The 25,207-nt window shown below is 51.0% G+C and overlaps 1 protein-coding gene across 6 annotated transcripts; it reads left to right on the top strand.

The window, feature by feature from the left end:
• Nucleotides 1-21,969, top strand: CAPG (capping actin protein, gelsolin like). Of its 6 annotated transcripts, none has more exons than XM_033175292.1 (10): nt 1-92; nt 14,272-14,307; nt 14,473-14,645; nt 14,747-14,901; nt 15,101-15,265; nt 17,130-17,279; nt 17,624-17,716; nt 18,254-18,386; nt 21,098-21,186; nt 21,612-21,757. In XM_033175292.1, the coding sequence occupies exons 2-10, from the start codon at nt 14,285-14,287 to the stop codon at nt 21,732-21,734; spliced, it is 1,104 nt and encodes a 367-aa protein (XP_033031183.1). In that variant the 5' UTR covers nt 1-92; nt 14,272-14,284; the 3' UTR covers nt 21,735-21,757. The 6 variants fall into 6 exon arrangements, with proteins under 6 accessions (XP_033031183.1, XP_033031185.1, XP_033031187.1 ...); XM_033175294.1 differs by lacking the exon at nt 1-92 and adding an exon at nt 1,138-1,257; XM_033175296.1 differs by lacking the exons at nt 1-92; nt 21,612-21,757 and adding exons at nt 6,353-6,414; nt 21,764-21,969.
• Nucleotides 21,970-25,207: the final 3,238 nt, after the last annotated feature.

Raw genomic sequence — 25,207 nt, 5'->3', positions numbered from 1 at the left:
GCCCAGGAGGGTGGATGAAGTAGGGCCTCAGCACAGCTCATCCCACCGAGCAGACCGGACCCTGAGTTCCTGGCTTGCACTGAAGGGTCTGGGTAAGTCCCTTCTGTAGCGCCTCAGAAGCTCCTTGGGCAACCTGGGAAGTTAGGACAAGAGTTCTGACATTTGACCCTGAGGTGTGAGGAGAGTGCTTTGACAGAGAGCATGGTGAATGCGAGTGACCTGGTTATTACCTCCGGGCAGCCTCCTAACCTCACCTTGACTCTGCCATGCAAAATTGATGCCTGGGCGCAGGGCGCCGACGATGGTCAGATACCGCGGCCTGAACACCCTGGAACCTACATCCCTGACTTGGAGGATCCAGGCCTTCCAGGGGCTTCTCCATGAGTCCTGCAGGCCACACAGGGACCCTAACGGACCTAGTCCAGTCTCAGGCTCTGGGCTGCTCCTCCCTCCAGGAATGGGAGTTTGCTGTAGGCGATGGAGGAAGGGTTCAGGAGGCCACTCTGCGTCCCTACCAGGCTGTGGGCCCAACCCCCCACCCACCATCTTCTTCTCCCACGGCCCCAACCTCGTAGGGAGGGCATGGCGGGGCTCAGATTCGCAGAGAAGGAGGGCTCGGACCAGCGACTCCAGGGCAGAGCGGCGCGTGCAGGGGTGGGGAACTGGGTTTGTGAGAAGGCCATCTCCTCCCCAGCAGGAGAGCCTCCACCCAGCCACCGGAATCCCACCCTGCCAGGTGCAATCTTTGCGTCCGGATCAGCACCCAAGGCCCCGCCCCCACGGCCCGCTGCCTGCCGGGATTTGTAGTTTGTAGGGGTAGGGCCAGAACGCGCGGGCGCGCGCAAGCGTGTGTGTGTGTGGTGTGTGTGTGTGTGTGTGTGTGTGTGTGTGTGTGTGACTGTGTTTCGGGGGGGGGGGTCTGTTGTGCTCCCGTCGCGCGCGAGCGTGTGTGTGTGACTGTGTGTGTGAGAGACTGTGTGTGTAAGTGTGTCCGGTCTGTTGTGGTGCTCCCGTCCCCGAAGGCCTTCCGGACCTGGGCTCAGCAAAGGCACCGCAGGCCGCAACTTCCGAGACCCCGCCCCGTGGCCCACTGGGATTTGTAGTTCGTAGGGTTCTAGGGCCCTGGCCGGGCGTGCAGCTCTCCTGAGTCCCTGGACAGTGGGCCCGGCGCAAGGCCCGCGACTCCGGCTGGGCTCCCAGTGGCACTTTCTGCCGATCCTGAGATGTACCCGCCACGCCTGCGGGACTAACTTCTAGGTGGGCAAACTGAGGCACAAAGAGGGGCGCGCTCTGGCCCGAGTCGGCCCTCCTGTGAGAATTTGGACTGGGAGACCCAGCCCAGGCCTGGCAGGCAAGGCTGGGCCAGGCGAGGGTCCTGGGCCCTTTCAATGTAAGAGTGTGCAATCAGTAGTGTTTCACAATAATGAACAGGCCTGCCCAGGACTGGCTGTGCATGTTAGCGCTGGTTACCACAGGCTTGACGGATCAAATTTTTATTTGGCACCACTACAGAGGGGAGCCCAGGGAGGGAGGAAGTCTCTTGTGACCAAAAAACCTATGGTCCACCCTGGCCTTCAACTCTGCTTTAACGATAAAAATAAACCGAGTTTGGGAGGGGGTGAGGAGGAGGGGTGTTTTGTAAACTGTAAAGTCCAGAGTATGAGTGGGTGTTATTATCATCAGGATCAGACCTCAAAGCACTGGAGAAAAGGTCTGGGCCTTCAAGAGCCTCGCCTTAAAAGGGAGGATATGGCTGGGCGCAGTGGCTCATGCCTGTAATCCTAGCATTTTGGGAGGCCGAGACGGGCAGACCACCTGACATCAGGGGTTCAAGACCAGCCTAGCCAACATGTCGAAACCCCATCTCTACTAAAAATACAAAAACTATCCGGGGGTGGTGGCACATGCCTATAATCCCAGCTACTTGGGAGGCTGAGGCAGGAGAATCGCTTGAACCCAGGAGGCAGAGGTTGCAGTGAGCTGAGATTGTGTGATTTTGTCACTACCCTCCAGTCTGGGTTACACAGTGAGACTCTGTCTCAAAAAAAAAAATAAATAAAAAAAAGAAAAGGAAAAGGGAAGGTACACTTACTATAGTTATGTAAGAAATCCCCTTTGGGAGAAGCTGGGTGATAGGATTTCCCTAGACCTTTTTAATTTTTTTAAGTGGGGTGCAGATGGGTCAAGAAACTCAAAGGTTACAGAGCCCTTTCACTTTTTGTTTGCTTGTTGACAATTTTATTGAGATATAATATACCATATAATTCACCCATTTGAAGTGTACAATTCAGTGTTTTAGTATGTTCAGAGTTGTGTAACCATTATCACAATCTCATTTTGGAACACTTCATCATCCCCAAAATAAACCTGTACCCATTAGCAGTCCCTTCCCCAGCCACCTCCATCCTCTTCAGCCCTAGGCAACCACTAATCTACTTTTTATAGATTTGGCTTTTGTGAACATTTCATATAAATGGAACCATATAGTATGTGGTCTTTTGTAACTGGCTTCTTTCACTTAGCAACGTGTTTTCAAAATTCATCTAGGTTGTAGCATCTATCAGTACTCAGTACTGTTTCTGCAACTTTTTGTGAGTCTATAATTATTTTGAAATATATTTTTTTAAGCAAGGTATCTAGAACAAGAGCTGAGACCAGACGAGGTGGCTCAGGCCTATAATCGCAGCACTTTGGGAGGTTGAGGTCTCCTGAGGTCTCCTGGATCACTTGAGGTTAGGAGTTTAAGACCAGCCTGGCCAACATCGTGAAATCCCGTCTCTACTAAAAATACAAACAATTACCCGGGTGTGGTGGCACATGCCTGTGATCCCAGCTGCTCCGAAGGCTGAGGCAGGAGAATTACTTGAACTCAGGAGGCTGAGTTTGCAGTGAGCCGAGATGGTGCCACTGCACTCCAGCCTGGGCGACAGAGCCAGAGTGTGTCTCAAATAAATAAATAAATAAATAAATAAATAAATAAAAAGAGCTGAGCTAGCTCTTTGCTCTTTGCATGTGAAAGGACTCGCAGCTGGCGCCAGCATGCAGTGATAGTGGGGAGGGCATGGACTCCCACAATGTGGCTTCCCACCCATCCTCTACCGCTTACTAAGTGGGACCTAGAACAAGTGATTTTGACCTACTTTATCTCTGTTTCCTCATCTGTCAAAGGAGGATAATAAGAGGATCCATGTTAGAGAGTAAATGCGAGGATTAAATGAGAAAATCATATCGAGGATAGCACCTGGCATATAGTGGCAGCACTCAGTAGTGTTAGCTGTTATGGTGTTGAGTACCCAGTGTGACGCTGGCTGTACGGGGGTAAACCTGTCTTCTAGGGGGACTCGTCCCCCCATCCCAGGCACCTGGTGCCCTCCCCAGACCACTCATGCTGTACTGGACAGTCCCACTTTCCCAAGAAGTCACAAGGAATTCCAGCATGTCACGGTTCTGGTTGCCCCTGAGCACCAACCAGTGATTTAAGAAAAGGCAAAACCGAAGTTTTGGTTTTGAGCTTTATTCAGAAAATATGGCCATCCAGACCCCTGGCCATTCCCCAGGGCCTGTGAGGTGATCCAGAAAAATTCATTTGCAAATCAAATTTAATGGCTAGAAGCATCCCGAATCAATGTCTTCAAAGGAATATTTGGGGCGGGTGAGGTGCCTCACACCTATAATCCCAACACTTTGGGAGGCCGAGGCAGGAAGATCACCTGAGATCAGGAGTTCGAGACCAGCCTGGCCAAAATGATGAAACCCCGTCTCTAGTAAAAATACAAAAAAATTAGCCGGGCATAGTGGCGTGTGCCTGTAGTCCCAGCTAATCAGGAGGCTGAGGCAGGAGAATCACTTGAACTGGGGAGGGGAACGTTGCAGTGAGCTGAGATTGTGCCATTGCACTCCAGCTTGGGTGACGAGAGTGAGACTCCGTCTCAAAAAAAGAAAAAAAGAAAGAATATTTAGGGGAATTTTGATGCTGGAATTAAGCATTGCAAAAGATCCCTGTCAGTTCCCCGTGATGAGGAAATGCAACTGCTCAGCCTGAGCTGTGCCTCTGGGTTGGAATTAGAGGAGCCAGAAGGGACCCTTCGAGTCTAGTGCTTTCATTCACAGATGGGAAACTGAGGCCCAGAGAGGGCCACATGGCATGGTAGTTAGAAGACAGGTCAGGAACTTGCTGGGAAGAATCTTGCAATTTCAGAACTTCTCAGCACTGGAAATGAGTCCATACCCCGAGATTATGGACACAGAAGCAGAAAGCTGATTGTCCTGGACATCCCCAGACCTTGGCCAGAGCCCAAGCAGCCAAGCCCGGAAGCCAGTGTCCAATGCTTCTCTCTCCTGGTTTTCTTCAGCCAGATGTTCATCCTAGAAGTAGGAATTTATTAATAATGGTAATGGTACCTTGCATTGTCCAGGCCTTCATTCTTTTTGCAGATCCTCCTGGCTGGGCACAGTGGCTCACTCCTGTAATGCCAGCACGTTGGGAGGCCGAGACAGAAGGATCACTTGAGCTCAGGAGTTCAAGGCTGCAGTGAGCTATGATCATGCCACTGCACTCCAGAGCCTAGGTGACAGAGCGAGACCCTGTCTTAAAAAAAAAAAAAAGAAAGAAAGAAAAAAAAAAAGCAGCCTCTCATTGAATCCTCACAACCTTCCAAGGTAAGAGGATGGGGGCTTCTGTTGTTGTTTCACAGATAAGGAATCTGCAGCTAGGAAGTCTTTAGGGGTTATCCCAAGGCAACAGAGTCTGGGCAGTATTAGAATGTGGGGGTTTTGCTGTCTGATCTGTTAATACATTCAGTAAAAATTTTTTTTGAGTGCCTCTTACCTGCTGGGTGCTATGCAGGGTGCTGAGGTTGCAAGGATGACTTGATATGGTACCTGGCTAGAGGTGCTAACATTGTGGTGGAGGCACCTGTGGTACACCATAAAACATGGTGGGGAGGGAACTTTCTTGTGTGATAGAAGTGTTTTATATCTTGGTAGGGATGTGGGTTACATAGGTGTTGCATCTGTCAAAACTCATTTAAATCTACACATGGTTTGTGCATTTCACTATAAATTTGACAAACAAAACAAAACTGAATGCTCTGGGAGGACTATTGAGCGACCTTGGAGAGACCCAGTTGTCTGGAAGCAGGCTGGGCTGCCCATGGATCCAAGTCCACTTTTGCTATCGGGTATGCCTGAGAAGTGTTCCATGGGGGTGTAGATGCAGGTGGCCTAGTGGCTTGATGTCCAGAATACCTGGGGAGCCTGAGGTGGGAGTTTCAGAGGAGGGATATTTAAGCTGAGTCTGCAGAGTGAGCAGAATTGGTCAAAGAAAGGCAGATAGTAGGCAGAGGGAGATGGTTTCTGTGCACTCCTTGCTGGAGTGTGCTTGTCTGAGGTCACCCAGATAGCAAGATTGTTTCCTTACCCTAGGCCCCACCCGTGGGCTTCAGAAAAACTCTTTCTGCTTGGGATTTTTGAAGCTGCCTCCCAGAAAATGATCTTACCACTGTGTCACGAGGCCATGGCCTGACCCTCATGCTCTTTGTCAACTGACATCTCTCATGGGTTGGCTATGTCACATTCAGGAGCCAAAGCGGAAGTGTAGACCCTTTGCTGTCTAACACATTTCCAGAAGGCCAGGCCTCCTGGTGCAGACACTGGTTGGCCTGTTTTCCTCTGAATAAAGAAGAGAAGGATCGGGTGTTGCAGGTCAGATCAGCCTGAGTTAGAATCCTGGTACAGCAGTTGGGTGCGGTGGCTCGTGCCTGTAATGCCAGCACTTTGGGAGGCCAAAGCGGGAGGATCGCTTGAGCCCAGGAGTTTGAGACCAGCCTGGGCAACAGAGTGAGACCCAGTCTCTCCAAAAAAAACAAAAAAAAAATAAGAAGTTAGCTGGGCATTGGTGGCACATGCCTGCAGTCCCAGCTACTCAGGAGGCTGAGGCTGGAGGATTGCTTGAGCCTGGGAGGTTGAGGCTGTAGTGAGCCATGATCGCACCACCGCATTCCAGGTCCCGTGACAGGTGAGACCCTGTCTCAGCCCGCTCTCCTGCCAGCCTAATGCCAGGCTCCAGGCACCTGATCTGATGGCAGCTGCGAAGCTGCCCAGGAGGATGGGTGGGCTGTGCCCACGCTGCACATGGAGGGACTCTTGGGTCAGGGCTTGTCCCAGCTGTGCCAGACCTCCTGAAAGAGGCCACCACACTGCTCCTGAAGGCCCTCAGCCAGACTGGAGGTGAAATCAGATTAGAAGCTGCCTGTCCCCAAGACAGGACTGTGGTGTGACTGGCTATTTGGTTGGGAGTGGCTTGGGGAGGGGGCAGGGCAGTCCTAGCCATTTGAATTCAAATGCAAGTGGCACATTTGATTATTTTGCAAACTCTGGAAGACCTTGGCTAAGGGTCTAGGTGGACTGTCTGAGGTAGGATGTGGGGAGCGAGGAAGTGGTGGAACCTGGGGAAGGGTAGGAGACCTATTTGGTATCAGGGGAAAAACCATTTGGAATCCCCACATGGTGCCTCTGGACCCAGGTTCTGAGAGTGCCATGTCCCAGGCTGGGAGATTCCATGTGGTTTCTCGTGTGGACACCTACCTGTCCACCCCTTCTCCAGGAGAAGGGGAGGTGCTGTTTCATTTCACACCTAGGGACAAGCAGGGACTGTGAAGGGAAGAGACCTGTTGGGGGTCAGTGGAATCAGGATCTGAGGAAGGCAAAGGTACCACTGGACCCCGGCAGGATTTTTGTCCCTCTGACGGCTGTCAAGTCTTTCCTTAAAGGTGTGTGTAATGGCAACCCCCTCTCCCAGGTCCCCCAGTGTGTCCTCAAAGACAGCCTAAGTCAGGACCATGGGACAACCGGCAGGGCTTGCCTCCTCCCCACTCCCAGCCCCATGGCAGTCTGATGGGACCTCTAGCCCCTGCTGTCTGCCTCCTGGGGCTGCTCCAGCCTGTCCCAGCCTTTTGAAATCCTGGGCTATTCCTTAGGTGCCACCCCAGTCTAATAATCGGAGCCCAGCAGGTCCAGTTAATCGGATGCATTCTTTGAGCACCTGCATGAGGTTCCAGCTAGATCCAGAGGCAAAATACACTTCCTGCCCTATAGGACCCTACAGTGTGGTGGTGGAGTTGGGCAGGTCCATAACTCACCACACTATGGCAGAGTGGGGAAAAGTAAAGTCTTTAAGAGGTGTAGAAGAGGCTGTTTGGTAAGGTGGTGAGTTCCCCATCACTGGAAGCCTTCAAGAAGAGGATGGTAAGGGATGCTATAGAAGAGATTTCTGCACTATGCATGTGTGGGTATGTGTAGGGCGGTGCAGGCAGAGCAGGACTAGATAAGAACTTTAGCACTTTCTAATGCTGACGTCTGTGATTCTGTGACATTCCCCACCTAGAGGAAATTTGTCTGCGGTTTCACTGGGTACGATGGCCCCCTTGTTCACTGCACCCTGCAGCTAAACCATGAAACATGGGCTATTCTTTGTCTCTGTGCACCTCTCCCCCAGTGCCAAGCCCCCAGCACAGACCTTGAGTGGAATTGAATAGACTCATTCCTGGGCTGCTTGAGGAACAGAGGCATCAGGTGTGTCCTGAGACATGAAGCAGCCAGGTTATGCTATAAAATAGGCTAAAGTATGTGCTCCCAGGGGAGAGGGCTGGGAGAACTCCCAGAGAAGGCAGAGGCCACTGACCTGGAAGTTTCCTTGGACAGCTGGGGCTTGATACAGGCCTGGAAGGATGAGGAACCCTTTTTTTTTTTTTTGTCTGAGACGGAGTCTTGCTCTGTTGCCCAGGCTAGAGTGCAGTGGTGCCATCATTTCAGCACACTGCAACCTCAGCCTCCCGGGTTCCAGCGATTCTCCTGCCTCGGCCTCCTGAGTAGCTGGAACTACAGGCACACACCACCATGCCTGGCTAATTTTGTATTTTTAGCAGAGATGGGGTTTCACCATGTTGGCCAGGCTGGTCTTGAACTCCTGACCTCAGGTGATCCACCTGCCTCAGCCTTCCAAAGTGCTGGGATTACAGGCGTGAGCCACTGCGCCCAGCCTAGGATGAGGGGGCTTTAATGGGTATAAGAGTGAATGTGGACACTGAGGAAGCTCGAGGAGCTGTGGGCTTGGACAGAGGGCTGGGAAAGGGGAGAGAATGAAAGGCCAGAGGTTAGGGTGGACCCTTCCCCAGGAGAGACTGGAACAAAAGGTCTTGGGACAGAGATCTGATGAGGCAGCAGGAGTTTCAGCCCTGACCAAGCATTAGAGTCATCTGGAGCTTCTCAAACACTGACATCCAGGCTCCACCCAGAGAGTCTGGTTTTAATGAGTCCAATACGGAAGGTAGACACTGGGGTTTTTCTTTCTTATTTTTCTGTAGATTACTCTCACTTTGTCGCCCAGGCTGGAGTGCAGTGGTGTGATTTCGGCTTACTACAACCTCCACCTCCCAAGTTCAAGCAATTCTTGTGCTGCAACCTCCCAAGTAGCTAGGATTACAGGCATGTGCCACCACGCCCAGCTAATTTTTGTATATTTTGTAGAGACAGGGTTTCACCATGTTGTCCAGGCTGGTCTTGAACTCCTGAGCTCAAGCATTCCACCCACCTCGGCCTCCCAAAGTGCTGGAATTATAGGTGTGAGCCACCATGCCTGGCTGGCACTGGGGTTTTTCAAAAGCCCCCAAATGATTCTAATGTACAGGCGAGCATTTGACACTGTTCTGGACAGAATTCACTGGAAGTACTACCATCACTTTGAACATATGTTCAAAGTATGGGTGATCAAGCCTCAGTCCAGACCTGTGGAATCAGATCCTCAGACCAGGGGCTTGGGCACTGTTAACGAAAAAAGATACGGACTGGGCATAGTGGCTTATGCCTGTAATCCTAGCACTTTGGGAGGCCAAGGTGGGTGATCAACTGAGGTCAGGACTTCAAGACCAGCCTGGCCGACATGGTGAAACCTCATCTCTACTAATAGTACAAAAAATTAGCCAGGTGTGACGGGGTACATACCTCTAATCCCATTGCATAGGAGGCTGAGGCAGGAGAATTGCTTGAACTCAGGAAGCAGAGGTTGCAATGAGCTGAGACAGTGCCACTGCACTGCAGCCTGAGCAGCAGAGTGAGACTCTGTCTCAAAAACAAAAAAAAGAAAGAAAATTACTAAGAGGAAATGTCAAGGATAAAGAGATTCTGGCTAGACTGACCTAATAGGATTTTTTTTTTTTTTTGAGACGGAGTTTCGCTCTTGTCACCCAGGCGGGAGTGCAATGGCATGATCTCGGCTCACCACAACCTCTGCCTTCCAGGTTCAAGTGATTCTCCTACCTCAGTCTCCTGAGTAGCTGGGATTACAGGCATGCGCCATGATGCCCAGCTAATTTTGTATTTTTAGTAGAAATGGGGTTTCTCCATGTTGGTTAGGCTGGTCTGGAACTCCCGACCTCAGGTGATCTGCCCGCCTTGGCCTCCCAAAGTGCTGGGTTACAGGCATGAGCCACTGCGCCTGGCCCCTAACAGGATTCTTGCTTAATACAGGCCAGAGTGATCAGACATTACAGGGGCGGCGGGGGCAGGGGGATGAGGAACCCATTCAGATATCAGTGATTATCAGATTGACCAGATATCAAGGGTAGGGGGTTCTGGCTAAATGGCCTTAGCAGGGTTCTTTTGCTAAAACTGGATTTTACAAGCACACAGATGGGCCTACGGGGAGGTTCAGAAGCCTGATTAAAGTTTAGCAAAGCAAAGAATATTTTTCAGTACCAACATTTTAATCAGGTCCCATGTCATTCTAATGGGCAGCCAAACTCCTTTCTTTTCTTTTTTCTTTTCTTTTTTTTTTTTTTTTGAGAACAAGTCTTGCTCCATTGCCATGGCTGGAGTGCAGTGGCACAGATCTTGGCTCACTGCAATCTCCACCTCCCGGGTTCAAGTGATTTCCGGATAATTTTTGTGCTTTTAGTAGAGACGGGGTTTCACCATGTTGGCCAGGCTGGTCTCGAACTCCTGACCTCAAGTAATCCGCCCACTTCGGCCTCCCAAAGTGCTAGAATTACAGGCCTGAGCCACTGCACCCAGCCTGCCAAACTCCAAACCCTGATGTGGCTCTCTGGCATGTTGGCTGCCTGATTTTGAGTTAAACACAGAATGAAAAATAGTAAAGCTGACAATTGGCGCACTCCATGTCTCATTCCTGAGCTCTCCCTGATGGCTTCAGCTTAGGGCAGCCACTTCACCATCCCAGGCCTGGGTCACAAGCCGGGCTGCCTGTTGCAGGGGATGTGGGCACAGCATGTGATCCTCTGTGGGATGGAGAAACCTTAAAGTTTCCCTCTGCAAACCTCTGCTCTCTGTGGCTCCTCCTCCGGAATCGTGGTGCCAAAATATGCCTTCCACTATTTTATAGGTTGGGAAAGGAAAAGGAAAGTCATAATTCACACAGCATTTCATATCCATTACCACTGCCCTTGACCTGTCCCTCTTTGTTTCCTACTCAGACTTAATACCTTCTGCTCTGTCATCTACCTTCCCCTGACCCCCGACTTCCCTGGCCCCTGCCAAATGTTGCACTTCCTGATCCTGATGCCCCAGCCCCCAAGAATCTCCTGATGGTGCCAACTTGCATTTTTACCTTCCAGTTCCCCAAGCCCTTACCCCGTGCCACTGGGGCTCACCTTACACAAACTCTGTCCGAATGGATGCACAGCATGAATTGTATTATGTACAAAGTACATGCTGGCTCTGTGATCTCTGCATTTTGAGCCAAAAAAAGAAATCCTGTAGTGATGGGAACTTATGAAAGCGACAGTGAGTGGAGCTGTAGCTGTTGCATTTTCTGAATTTTTTAAAAAGATAATTTTTTAAAAAAATGCTTGTGTTTAGCATTTTTTCCTTTGAATGACTTTTGTCCAGAAAAAGTTGCTCCCATTGGCCCACAGAATAAGTCTGATGTTCATCATTCTGGCATTTGAGGGAAGCTGGGCGTACAGAATTGATAGCTGATGCCTGGGAGTGGGTGAAATTTCCCAGGGAGGGAGTTTAGGATTAGAGCAGCCACTAAGTATAATGTTAGATGAAGGTTGGTTGGTTTGTTTGTTGTATTTTAAATAGATACCTTTTTATCAAGTTAAGGAGGTTTCCTTCTATTCCTAGTTTGTTGGTAAAAAAAAAAATTTTGTTTTTCTTTCTTTTTTTTTTTTGAAAGAGGGTCTCACTGTCATCCAGGTTGCAGTTCAGTGACATGATCTTGGCTTACTGCAGCCTCTACCTCCTGGGCTCAAGCGATACTCCCTCCTCAGCCTCCTGAGTAGCTGGGATTACAGGCTTGCACTACCACATTTGGCTGATTTATTTGTTTGTTTGTTTGTTTGTTTATTTTTTTGAGACAGAGTCTCACTCTATCACCCAGGCTGGAGTGCAGTGGCATGATCTTGGCTCACTGCAACCTCTGCCTTCTGAGTTCAAGCAATTCTCCTGCCTCAGCCTCCCGAGTAGCTGGGATTACAGATGCATACCACCACGCCCAGCTAATTTTTGTATTTTATTAGAGATGGGGTTTCACCATGTTTGCCAGGCTGATCTCGAACTCCTGACCTCATGATCCGCCCACCTCGGCCTCCAAAAGTGCTGGGATTACAGATGTGAGCCACTGCACCTGGCCTTGGCTGATTTTTAAAATTTTTGTAGGGTTGAGGTCTCCCTATATTGCCCAGGCTTGAAAAAATTTATTTATTTATTTATTTATTTATTTTTTTTTTTTTTTTTGAGACGGAGTCTCGCTCTGTCGCCCAGGCTGGAGTGCAGTGGCCGGATCTCAGCTCACTGCAAGCTCCGCCTCCCGGGTTTACGCCATTCTCCCGCCTCAGCCTCCCGAGTAGCTGGGACTACAGGCGCCCGCCACCTCGCCCGGCTGATTTTTTGTATTTTTTTTTAGTAGAGACGAGGTTTCACCATGTTCGCCAGGATGGTCTCGATCTCCTGACCTCGTGATCCGCCCGTCTCGGCCTCCCAAAGTGCTGGGATTACAGGCTTGAGCCACCGCGCCCGGCCGAAAAAATTTAAAACTAGGAATGAATGTAGAATTTTGCTAAATGCTATTTCTGCATCTATTGAGATGATTACACATAGATGTTTGTTAATAGGGTGGATAGCATTGATTTTCAAATTTTGGTGGTTTTTTTTTTTTTTTTTGCATTGTGAGCTGCTTTATTTATTTATTTTAAATTTATAATAGATAATAGTTGTACATACTTAGCAGGTGCAGTATGATGTTTCATTGTATAATGATCAAATCAAGGTAATTAGCATATCCATCACTTTAAACATGTATCATTTCTTTGTGATGATAACATTCAAATCCTCTCTTCTGGCTATCTTGAAATATACACTGCATTATTATTAGCTATTGTCACCCTGATTTTCAGATATTAAACCAACCTTGCATTCCTGGGGTAAACCTCATTTGGTCATCATGGTTTATTTTTTATATATTATTTGATTTCATTTGCTAAAATTTTGTTAATTTTCTTTTTTTTTTTTTTTTTTTTGAGACGGAGTCTCACTCTGCCACCCAGGCTGGAGTGCAATGGCGTGGTCTCAGTTCACTGCAGCCTCTGCCTCCCAGGTTCAAGCGATTCTCACCCCTCAGCCTCCTGAGTAGCTAGGACTATAGGCACGTGTCACCACACCCAGCAAATTTTTGTATTTTTAGTAGAGATAGGGTTTCACCATGTTGGCCAGGCTGGTCTCAAACTCCTGACCTCATGATCTACCCACCTTGGCCTCCCAAAGTGCTGGGATTACAGGTGTGAGCCACCGTGCCCAGCCAAATTTTGTAAATTTCTTTATGTGTATGTTCATGAGCAATATTGATCTGTAATTTTCTTTTTGTGTAATTTATTTATCTGGTTTTGTTATCAGGAGAATGGTGGCAGCATAGGATGAATTGAGAAGTGTTCTGTCATCTTATTTTTTTGAAGATTTTGTGTATAATTGATATATCCTTTTTAAATTTTTGGTAGAAATTACCAATGAAGCTATCTGGGCTTGGGTTTTGGGGGAATGAGTTTTTTAGTACAGATTTATTTTCCTTAATAGATATGGCCACTGTTCAGATAATCTGTGTCTTCTTGAGTGAACTTTCATAATTTGTATCTTTGAAGGAATTTGCCCATTTTATATAAGTGGTTGAATATATTGGCATCAAGTTTTTGTAATATTCCTTTTATCCTTTTAATATCTGTAAAATCTGTGGTGATCTCATATCTCTCATTTCTGTATTGAGATTTGTGTTTTCTCTTTCTGCTAATCAGTTTGTCTAAAGATTTATCAATTTTATTGGTTTAAAAAAACAACTTGCCGGGCGCAGTGGCTCACGCCTCTAATCCCAGCACTTTGGGAGGCCGAGGCAGGTGAATCATCTGAGGTCAGTAGTTTAAGACCAGTCTGGCCAACATGGTGAAACACTGTCTCGACTAAAAATACAAAAATTAGCCAGGCGTGGTGGTGTGGGCCTGTAATCCCAGCTACTTGGGAAGCTGAGGCACAAGAATCAGTCAAACTCAGGAGGCACAGGTTGCAGTGGGCCGAGATCACACCACTGCACTCCAGCCTGAGTGACAGAGTGAGACTCTGTCTCCAAAAAAAAAAAAAAAAAGCCAAGTTGAGGCCAGGCATGGTGGCTCATGCCTATAATCTCAGCACTTTGGGAGGCTGAGGTGGGCAAATCACTTGAGGTCGGGAGTTCAACACCAGCCTGGGCAACATGGCAAAACCCTGTCTCTACTAAAAATACAAAAATGAGCCAGGTGTGATAGTGGTGCCTGTAATCCCAGCTACTTGGGAGGCTGAGACCAGAGGATTACTTGAACCCGGGAGGCGGAGGTTGCAGTGAGGTGAGATCACACCACTGCACTCCAGCCTGGGCAACAGAGTGAGACTCAGTCTCAAAAAAAAAAAAAAGATTCATTACTCTTCTCTCTTGTTTCTGTTTTCTGTTAATTTCTGCTCTTATTTTAATTTCTGTGAGATCTCAGCAGAGGGCAGACCCTGGCCCAGGGATCAGAGACCTTATTTCCATGAACCACTCACTAACTGTGTGGCCTTAGACTTAGAATTTGTGAGACTCATTTTCTTTGTCTGCATAATGGAACTAGGGCTCCTAGAGATGAAGTAGTTGATGAATATGAAAGTACTTGGCCACTGGGAAGGGCCTCTCCAGCCCCATGTGAGAGGTCCTTTTTGCGGCATTTGTAATAATAATGGCTTCTTCTTTCTTTCCAGATCTGAAGACAGCATGTACACAGCCATTCCCCAGAGGTAAGCTGCATGCCCCATCTCCTTTCACAACTTCCCCTTCTTCACCTCCAAGGGCTGCCCCTCCCCACCGCTTTCCTCATCCCCAGACTGCAGTCGCCAGGCCTGCCCAGGGCTGTGCTTGGGCCAGTGGGTCCTGGCTGCTGTCAACCCTCTCTCTTCTCGCAGTGGCTCTCCATTCCCAGGCTCAGTGCAGGATCCAGGCCTGCATGTGTGGCGGGTAGAGAAGCTGAAGCCAGTGCCTGTGGCACGAGAGAACCAGGGTGTCTTCTTCTCGGGGCACTCCTACCTAGTGTTGCACAATGGCCCACAAGAGGTTTCCCATCTGCACCTGTGGATAGGTAAGGGGATCTGGATGGGGGAAGGTTGGGCCCAGGCAGGGGAGGGAGGGGTCTGGCATGGATCGCAGGGGCCTTGCCCTGCCCTCTCCCACTTGTCCCAGGTCAGCAGTCATCCCGGGATGAGCAGGGGGCCTGTGCTGTGCTGGCTGTGCACCTCAACACGCTGCTGGGAGAGCGGCCTGTGCAGCACCGCGAGGTGCAGGGCAATGAGTCTGACCTCTTCATGAGCTACTTCCCACGAGGCCTCAAGTACCAGGTCAGAGCCCACCTCCAGGCACCCCCACCCTGCAGCTTCTCTCAGAGCCAGCCCCGCTTCTGGCTGGTTCTTAACCTGCAGAAGACCCAGGTGCCTTTGGGGCTGGATCCCCACCTTTCTGCCCATCTCCCAGTGGGATGGGGTGCAAAGGGCTCTGGGTCTCCTGTCAGTCCACTCAGATGGGCTGTCTGGGCTGCAGGAAGGTGGTGTGGAGTCAGCATTTCACAAGACCTCCACAGGAGCCCCAGCTGCCATCAAGAAACTCTACCAGGTGAAGGGGAAGAAGAACATCCGTGCCACCGAGCAGGCATTGAACTGGGACAGCTTCAACACTGGGGACTGCTTCATCCTGGACCTGGGCCAGGTGGGTAGGCTGGCCAGACTGAGCACTCCGTATTGGCACCATCCTTTACAAGGACAGAGGGGCAGGAGGCCAGGAAAGAGGGAGAGAAGCTGAGAAGCTGTAAGCCCATTCCAAGTCAGAGCCCTCTGACCATTAGAGAACGTCCCTATATTTGTAAGGACTGATGCCAGCCTCCTTCTGCTATCTAGACATTGCCTCTGATGCTCTGGAGCTTTCTCCCTCCTCTTGGAAGCCTCTGAGTTCACTGCCTGCCAGACCATTCATTAATTCAGTCACTGATCTCTTCATTCAGTGAATCTATGATGCCCTCTCTGAGCCAGCACAGGGACCATAAAAGCTCGCTCTGGGGAGACAGCCAAGATGGGCCGGTCACTTGCCATAACCTGAGGCAGGATGTGATGAGGACTTTAAGGGGGACAGCTGCCATGTGCTGGGGGCTTGAGGCAGGGAGGGGCCCTCTAGCCTGAGCCGAAGCCAGTTGTCCCAGGAAGGTGACATTGGACTAGACCTATAGGAGGGGAGATGCCACTCCAGGCAAAGGGAGAAGGTGAGCTGAGCCACCAAGGTGGGGAAAGGTGCAGACATGCACACACCAGGGGTCTAATGAGACTGGGACCTGGGCTGGGGGACAGGAGCAGCGAGAGGGAAATTGCTAAGGAAGGTGGAAGGTGAGCCCCAGGTTATGAGGAGATTGACTGGCTGAGGAGTATGGGCTGCATCTTGTGACGCTGAAGATTTGGGGCAGAGAAATCAATCCAGGAGCTCTTGGTGAGGAGGACTACACGTGCTGAGACAAGGAAGGGGATGGGTGAACAGACCTCGCCATTACCAGAAGAGGAGAGGTGACGGGGCCTCTGCCAGGCAGGGTGGCAGGTAGGAGTGTGAGATGCTGCACTCAAGGAGACATTCAGCCATTCACCCATCTAGTCCTTCACTCAAGTCAGTCAATATTTATTTTGCACCTAAATCCATGCTAGGCTCTGTTTTAGCAGTGGACCCACAGCAGTGAGCAAAGCCAAACAAAACCTTCATGTTCTAATGAAGCTCACTTTCTAGTAGGTGGAGATAGGTGGTAAGAGATGTTTAAACATAGGAGATGTGTGATGGGAAGAAAAATAAAGAGGCGCCGGGTGCAGTGGCTCACGCCTGTAATTCCAGCACTTTGGGAGGCTGAGGTAGGCGGATCACCTGAGGTCGGGAGTTCAAGACCAGCCTGACCAACATGGAGAAACCGCATCCCTACTAAAAGTACAAAATTAGCCGGGCATGGTGGCACATGCTTGTAATCCCAGCTATTTGGCAGGCTGAGACAGGTGAATCTCTTGAACCCAGGAGGCGGAGGTTGCGGTGAGCACTCCAGCCTGGGCAACAAGAGTGAAACTCCATCTCAAAAAAAAAAAAAAGAAAAGAAAAAGAAAGAGGCTTGAGCCCAGCAGTTTGTAACCAGCCTGGGCAATATAGTGGGACCCCATTTCTACAAAAAATTAAGAAATTTGCCAGGCATGGTGGCACGTGCCTATAGTCCCAGCTGCTTAGAAGCTAAGGTGCAAGGATTGCTTGAGCCTGTGATGTCGAGGCTGCAGTGAGCCATGATCGTGTCTTTGCACTCCAGCCTGGATGACAGAGTGAAACCCTGTCTTGAAAAAAAAGAAAGGAAGACAGATGGCAGGTGGGCAGAGAAATAGTTGCAGAGGGTGGTCGTGGGCATTCTCAGAGAGCCCTCTGTGCTTTGCTCTGCCTTCCTGATTGTCGTGCCTCAGGGACAGTTCAGAGAGGAGAGAGGGAGTGCTGTGGGCCCTTCTCTGAGCGGGGGAGCAGGATACAGGCACCTGGCTCTGACCCAGGCTTTCCTGCTTCCCTGCAGAACATCTTCGCCTGGTGTGGTGGAAAGTCCAACATCCTGGAACGCAACAAGGCGAGGGACCTGGCCCTGGCCATCCGGGACAGTGAGCGACAGGGCAAAGCCCAGGTGGAGATTGTCACTGATGGGGAGGAGCCTGCTGAGATGATCCAGGTTGGGGGACATTGGAGTGGGCAGCCGGGAGCCTCTGCTTGAAAGTGGCCAAGAGAGGTGGTGATGAGCTGAGGGCTGAGGGTGGCCGGTGGAGGGTGACAGGGGGCATCTGGGGTACTGCCTTGGGCTGTGGCCAGCTCACAGGGTGCCCCTCTGAGTAGATGCTCATCCTGGAGGCTGAGCAGCCTCGCTGGTGGGGTGGGCTGGACACTCACCTCACCTCTGCTGGGTGCCCTAGTGCAGGGTGCAGTTTGCCCCACCAGAAGCTATGGCCCTGGGCATGATGGGCTGGGAAGTTCCAGGGCAGGGGTCCCTATAAACCTGGCCTGCTCTGGCCCCTGCAGGTCCTGGGCCCCAAGCCTGCTCTGAAGGAGGGCAACCCCGAGGAAGACCTCATAGCTGACAAGGCAAATGCCCAGGCCGCAGCTCTGTATAAGGTGGGCCCCACAAGCCTGCCCTGGGACCCAGCAGCAGGGAGGGTGGGAGCCTGCACAGCACAGCTGTGTGCAAGCAGGGTGGAGGGGAGAAGGCAGGGGGAAGGTGGGGCTGGAACCGGGGTGGGAGGTGGGGAGTTATACAGGACTGGGAGTGAGAGGAGGATGGGGAGTGGGCGGAAGGCAGGCCCTGCTGAGGAGATGAGTGCACCTCACTTCCAGCCCGTGCTTGGTGAAGGCTTGAAGCCAATGCTGAACTTTTCTTTCTTGAATTCTGTGCCTTTCTTTGTAATTTGGAATGCACCTAATTTCCAAATGGGTTTGGGGCCCCTGTGCTGCAGGGACTGGGGTGATGGGAGGGAGTGGGGCTGCCTGGAATTTGCTTTTCAGGTCTTCACTCTCCTGTCTGCTCCTGGGACCTGGGCGGTGGGCAGTGGGGCAGAGTGGGAGGGAGCAAGCGAGGGCCAGCCTCCCCCTCCTCAGGCTGAGGTGAGGGCTGATGTGTGGGGGGTGAGATCAGGCACTGTCCGTCTTCCCTAGGTCTCTGATGCCACTGGACAGATGAACCTGACCAAGGTGGCCGACTCCAGCCCCTTTGCCCTTGAACTGCTGATATCTGATGACTGCTTCGTGCTGGACAATGGGCTCTGTGGCAAGATCTATATCTGGAAGGGTACGTGGCTCCTCTGTAACAGCCTGAGATGCCTGTAGCTTCTCTGACCTGGGCAGGCTTCCCTTTGCAGGGCTCAGCCTGTCCAGCTGCTTGTAAAAGACAGCCTCAGGGAGTCTGCATGCTTCTGGCTGGCCATTTTCTCTCTCTTTAAAAAATGTTTTTTAAAGATAGAGATGGGGTCTCTCTATGTTGCCCAGGATGGTATCAAACTCTCGGGCTCCAGTGATCTTCACCTTGGCCTCCCAAAGTGCTGGGATTACAGGCGTGAGCCATGGCACAGGCATCGCTATTTTCTGTCTATTTTTTTTTTTTTTGAGATGGAGTCTCGCTCTGTCACCCAGGCTGGAGTGCAGTGGCATGATCTCAGCTCACTGCAATCTCTGCTTCCTGGGTTCAAGCGATTCTCCTGCCTTAGCCTCCCAAGTAGCTGGGACTACAGGTGCCCGCCACCACGTCCGGCTAATTTTTTTGTCTTTTCTAGTAGAGACGGGGTTTCACCACCAGGCTGGTCTCAAACTTCTGACCTCAAGTGGTCCGCCTGCCTCGGCCTCCCAAAGTGCTGGGATTACAGACATGTGCCACTGCCTCACCATTTTCTCTTTGCTGTTCCCACCTCCTAAATTCTAGACAATGACTCTGAAACTTCAGCAAGCCTCAGAATCACCTCAGGGCCTGTTTAGATGGCTGGGCTCTATCCCCAGGGATTCTGACTCATTAGGTCGGGAGTGGGGCAGAACGGGCATCTCTAACAAGTTTCCGGGTTACGTCTGTGCCACTGGCACCAGGGACCACACTTTGAGAACCACTGCCCTAGCCGAGCTCTAGACCTTCGGGGCTTCTGGGATCCCTGATCCTGGGATTCTGCCTCAAGGTTTGACAGAAATGAATTTTAGACAAATTAAACATCATCTTATGCAGTGAGTGGTGAACCTGTAGAACTTGTTTTTCCAAGAGATTCTATCTTCTGGAAATAGAAACACTGTTGGGCAGAGCCTCTTCTACTTGGTTTGACTGAAAATGAAACAAACTTGTTCTAAGTCTCTGTCTAGGGTCTGATAATTTTCACCAATAGCATTTGCTCAACACCCAGTTGTGGGGTCAACCAAGGCAGAGAAAATGCGAGACCCTAGCCTGGTCAGGAAGGCAGACAAGTAGGTGGGTATCTACAGATAGCTGCTACCAGGCATTTCATAGTATTGCTTCTGAAACTCAGCAGAGATAGAGATGAAAGGAAGGAGCTGGGAGCAGCAAAAGTGGGAAGAGAGAGGCGTGCGTGCGCTGCAGGGCTGCCTTTTCTCTACTGCCAGAGGGCACATATCCCTTAGAACCAATGCCAAGCAGAGGGGGGTTCCCAGAGGCCCACAGAAGCATGTATAAACCGGAGCAAGGAACCCAACCACTACGGAAAGAGAAACCAGAGGAGAAACAGGAGACTTGGGAGGCCAGGAAGAGAAGGATCTCATGGGTAGGGGGGCAGCTGATCAGTTGACAGAGGAAGGAATCCAGCATATTAATTTCAGATACATTGTAGTTCACGGCATTTTAAAGCCTGCCTAGAGAGCCAACCACATCATGGCATCGTTTCAGCATCATTTCCTTGGAAAAATGTCTGGCAACCTGGGCAACGTGGCAAAAAATCACTTCTCTACAAAAAAACAAAAATTAGCTGAGTGTAGTGGCGTGCACCTGTGGTCCCAGCTACACGGGAGGCTGTGGTGGGCGGATTGCTTGAGCCTGGGAGGTTGAGACTGTAGTGAGCTGTGATGGTGCCGCTGCACTCCAGCCTGGGCGACAGAACGAGACTGTGTCTCAGAAAAAATAAAAATAAAAAAGCCTGGAATGAGCAGTTGGAGTTCTCAGGACTGCCAGCAGAAATGACTGGATTATGTGGGGTCTTCATTTTTGTTTTTGTTTTTGTTTTTTTTTTTGAGGCGGAGTCTCGCTCTGTTGCCCAGGCTGGAGTGCAGTGGCCGGATCTCAGCTCACTGCAAGCTCCGCCTCCCGGGTTTATGCCATTCTCCTGCCTCAGCCTCCCAAGTAGCTGGGACTACAGGCGCCCGCCACCTCGCCCGGCTAGTTTTTGTATTTTTTTTTTAGTAGAGACGGGGTTTCACCGTGTTAGCCAGGATGGTCTCGATCTCCTGACCTCGTGATCCGCCCGTCTCAGCCTCCCAAAGTGCTGGGATTACAGGCTTGAGCCACCGCGCCCGGCCGGGGTCTTCATTTTTGTAAGCACTTAGTTAGCATAACCGTTTGGCCAGTGTAGCCCTGCCGGCATTATGGGAGTAAGTTCACCTCTATAATAAATTGTACCCTTTGTCTTATTTAGTTTTTCAGAAAAGGCTTGATGAACTCAAGAGGTGAGGGGTCCTGGGGGAAAAGGAGACCTGTAACCTCATAGTCTGATGCTAGGGTGAACACCTGTTCCTCTCCCTGAAATATTCAAGGGGCCCAGGTCAGAACAGGTTTGCATGATCAGACCCGGGCAGAAGAGGGGTTTTCATCTACCTTGGTGCTGCCAGTGTGGGAAAATTCTTAAGGGACTGACTCCCCATCTCCAAAGAGCCCCTCAGCATTCTTGAGACCCCTGGTCCATTTATTGTAAAAATTGCTGGCTCTTCTGTGGACTCCCTTAAATTTCCTCAAGAAAAATGGGATGGGGGCTAAAGAGGGTCCCTGCTCTTTTTCAAAATCTCCTTCCTATGATCCAGGGCGAAAAGCGAATGAGAAGGAGCGGCAGGCAGCCCTGCAAGTGGCCGAGGGCTTCATCTCGCGCATGCAGTACGCCCTGAACACTCAGGTGAGGAGATGCCCATGCCCCAGCCATTCTCCTAGGGCTCTTCCTGTGGCCCCTGACCCCTCAAATTGGCCAGGAAGGGCAAGAGCGCCTCGGGCACTGTCAGGAACAACCAGGCTTCCCTCTTAGACCCATCCAGTGGGAAAGCCCATCTCAATCCTTCAAAATGTCAAAATACTTATTATTTTCAAAGAGGATGTTGGGCAGCACTCCCCTGGGCACACAGAGAACTGGGTGCTCCTCCTCTGGGTGATTTCCCCTGGCTGGTGCCACCCCTCCAGCCGCAGCACAGTGTCCACAAGTCATCCCGCAGGGAGCTGAGAAGGCTCACCTACAGTTGGTGGCGTTTATTGAACTGTGCATCCACGTCCTTGAAGCAGTCTGTTGCTTCAGTCTGCGTCCCTGAAACCTTGGTTCTCATCTCGTGGCTCATCCAGGGGAGCTTTCCTGGCCTGGACTGCACATGGACTCAGGCCGGGTGCCCACACCCTCCTCCCTGGCTCTGGCCCCGTCCTGTCCTCCCGGGCAGAGGCAGAGGTGCAACTTTGTGAACCAGACTTCTCCCCCGCTGTCCCTGCAGGTGGAGATTCTGCCCCAGGGCCGTGAGAGTCCCATCTTCAAGCAATTTTTCAAGGACTGGAAATGAGGGTGGGCGTCTTCCTGCCCCATGCTTCCCTGCCCCCCACCGCCTGCCTACTTGCTTCTCTGGCTGCCTGGTCAGTGCAGAGATGCCCCCTGCAGGTGTTCAATAAAGGAGATAAGTGCTTTCCCAGCTCTTTTCCTGCACTGCCTGACCTGGGCTGATTCTGTCACCCACCTATTCACCTGGGTTCATCCCCATGACGGGGGTGGAGTAGCACACAGATGACAATTGCACAGCCTTGGAGGTACCAGAGCTGCTTTGCATGACTGAGGAGTCCCAGCCAGGCTTGCAGGGACTGCTGTGAACCCACTAAGGAGGTGGCACAGTGCCAGCCCTCAGGATCACTTTCACCCGGGGGTTCAGTTCAGTCTCACGTTCCCAACAGGAAGAAGGTTGTGGCGATGGGCTTGGGATGCAGCTCCATTTAAGCCAGTATTTCCTCAGATGCCCTAATAAAGCACTCGCTGAGCAAGAGAGGACAGCTTTTCACAACTGTAGCAAGCCTGGCTTATTACTTCGTAGGCACATTGCACTGCATGTTTGGCTGGTGAGCCCAGGGCCACTGCAGGGCTGTGCGAAAAGCACCAGGCTAGCATGGACAGTCTTCAGTCTGGTTCTTACCCTGCCTCTGTGATCCTAGGCAAGTTACTTTCCTTTGCTAGACCTTGGTTCATTCTCTTGTGTAATGAAGTGGTGGTTGGATGTCAGAGGCTAGAGAGCTGAATAGCAGGGAGAATGCAGTAGCCAAAAAGAGGTCCCATCTGAGAAGGCATGCCTGGGGGCCAAGAGCAGGGTGTGAGTGAGCCTGTGTCAGCTCGGACCAGAGGCCATGAGGCTTGGCAAGGCTGCAACCACCCTGACTCACCCTCACCCCCAGGTCCTCTGGGCTATGTGGCTTCCAAGCTCTAGAAATTGGATTCTTTCATCCCAAAACAAAAATTCTGATCAATCGGCAAGTTGAGCTTGCTGATTTTGTGCCAAGAACCATAGATACCCCGGCTGGGTGCGGTGGCTCATGCCTATAACACCAGCAGTTTGGGAGGGCGAGACGGGCGGATCATTTGTGATCAGGAGATTGAGACCAGTCTGGCCAACATGGAAACCCCGTCTCTACTAAAAATACAAAAAAATTAGCCAGGCATGGTTGTGCATGCCTGTAATCTCAGCTACTTGGGAGGCTGAGGCAGGAGAATTGCTTGAACCCGGGAGGTGGAGGTTGCAGTGAGCCGAGATTGTGCAACTGCACTCCAGCCTGGGTGACAGAGACTCTTGACTCAAAAAATAAAAGTAAAAAAGAAATGAGCTCCTCTGTGCATCTGCCTCCCTATCTTCTCCGCAGACTTCTCAGCCCTACTTGACAGTCTACACAAAGAGCAGGTGCCAGGGATGGTTTTTTAAAGGGGAGAGAATAAAGGTTGCACTACATTAGTGGTTCCGACAACCTTTGTAGAGGTAGGGAGTATTTTAATCCTCCTATGAAAGGCTAGGCCCTTTCCCTATAAATATACACAGATTAAGATTTTTGTGGCTGGACACGGTGGCTCATACCTGTAATCTCAGCATTTTGGGAGGCAGAGGCAGGCAGAGTGCCTGAGCTTTGGGGTTTGAGACCAGCCTGGGGAACATGGTGAAACCCCATCTCTACCAAAAATACAAAAATTAGCTGGGCATGGTGGCACACACCTGTAGTCCCAGCTACTCAGGAGGCTGAAGTGGGAGGATGGTTTGAGCCCGGGAGGTGGAGGTTGCAGTAAGCCGAGATCACGCCACTGCACTCCAGCCTGGGTGACAGAGTGAGATCCCATTTCAAAAAAAAAAAAAAGGTTTTTGCATCTACTTTCAGAGGGTTCAGGTACCTCTCACCACCAGTTCATTAACAGAACTGTAAATTTAATACTGTCAGACTACATCATTGCTAACGTTCCAGGGTCTGAAGCGGTGAGTACTGTCATCTGGGGGGCACTAAACAGGTGGGAGGGGGGAAGAAAGGACCCTGCAGAGGGAAGAATCACCCAACCTGATGCTCCAAAGTGGAGGCCGAGCTGCAGCTTTTCTCCCCTGCGTTCCAACTCCTGCCATGCCATGCCCAGCAATCTCCCTGCCATCTTTGCTGGTTAGCTGAGGACCAGACTGGAGGAAGTATTGTGAATGAAAGGGTTAGTTCAGGTCCAGCAGACAACACAAGGCAAACTATGGGGTTGGTTTGTTACCAGCCCCACCCTTGAGGCATTCTGCTGACAGCAGTCAGGAGTTCCCCTCCATGCCTGGGTGGCCACCTCTCTTCCCCACCTCTGTGATGGTTCCCCCCTGCAGTGGGTCAGACTTAAAGAGGCCTGCAGGGCTAGACAGTGGTCTTTCATAGCATTCCACTTGAGGGAGTCCAGAGGACAGAAGGCAGCATAGTGGGGCTCTCACCTGCCCCCCACTCTCCAGCTCAGGTACCCTGGCCTGGAGGCTCTTTTGGGAAGGAACCAACAGTGCTGGCCTTTCCTAGAAGCAGATGCAGGAAAAATGCTGTGCGGATGCCTTATACCAGTCAATCTTAACAAGAACTGGGCTACCTCGTCCACTGGCTAGACCCTACAAGGAGTCTTTGGGCTTGTAAGTATAGCAGAGGATGGACACCCTATGAACTCAGCAGGGTTTGGCTGTAGCACGCAACCTTCTGTCTCCTGGAGCCCATGACCAGGCTGGAACCTACCTATGCTTTCACCCTTGGGTGTGCCTGGCTCTAACCAGGTCCTGGAACAATAGGACCACAGGATGGTGCAAGACTTGTCTTGGAAAAAAACACATAAGATGCTTACTTAGAACAATTCCTTTATTTGAAAACCGCTGGTATGAATTTCCTCCTTCCCTCAATTAGGCCAGAAACCCATCATGGGGCGGGCACAGCCTCTACACGAGGAAGTCCCAGCTTGCGGGGGCTAGGATGGAGCAGCCATGAGAGACACCCAGCCACATGTCCATTTTCCCATCACAAACAATGGAGCGGGGGTCAGGGGGAGAACACAGTGGTAAGTGAATGGCCAGAAACTCTAGAGGGGGCCTGACACCCACCTGGTGAGGTACCTCCGTGCCCCAGCCCCACTGAGGACTCAGGCCCCTTGCTTGGATCATGCTGCCCCATCGGGTGCTGCCCCTGCCCTCTTCCTCTGAGTTCTAACAACACAGACACCAGCGCCTGAAAGCCCTGCCGCTGCCAGGGAGTTAGAATTCTGGCTGCCTCTACTTGGGAATCTCCTTCCATGTGTGGATCTGCAGAACATCCAGATGGGGCCATCCCACCTCATGATCCATTCACTCCCAGTGGGATACACTGGAACTCAACCTTGGAGACTGGAGCCCAACAGATTAAGGCAGAATTCTCCTTGCTTTGGA

The sequence above is a fragment of the Trachypithecus francoisi genome, unplaced genomic scaffold (assembly GCF_009764315.1).
Source record: "Trachypithecus francoisi isolate TF-2019V2 unplaced genomic scaffold, Tfra_2.0 Lachesis_group17, whole genome shotgun sequence".
Lineage (NCBI taxonomy): Eukaryota > Metazoa > Chordata > Mammalia > Primates > Cercopithecidae > Trachypithecus > Trachypithecus francoisi.
Note: the sequence above shows the minus strand (reverse complement) of the source record. Positions and strands in the feature narration are given on the sequence as shown.

Coding starts and splice junctions, on each gene's coding strand:
- CAPG (XM_033175292.1), top strand. CDS start 14,285: ATGTACACAGCCATTCCCCAGAG. Junction 14,902..15,100: donor CACGAGGCCTCAAGTACCAG/GTCAGAGCCCAC, acceptor TCTGGGCTGCAG/GAAGGTGGTGTGGAGTCAGC. Junction 15,266..17,129: donor TCATCCTGGACCTGGGCCAG/GTGGGTAGGCTG, acceptor GCTTCCCTGCAG/AACATCTTCGCCTGGTGTGG.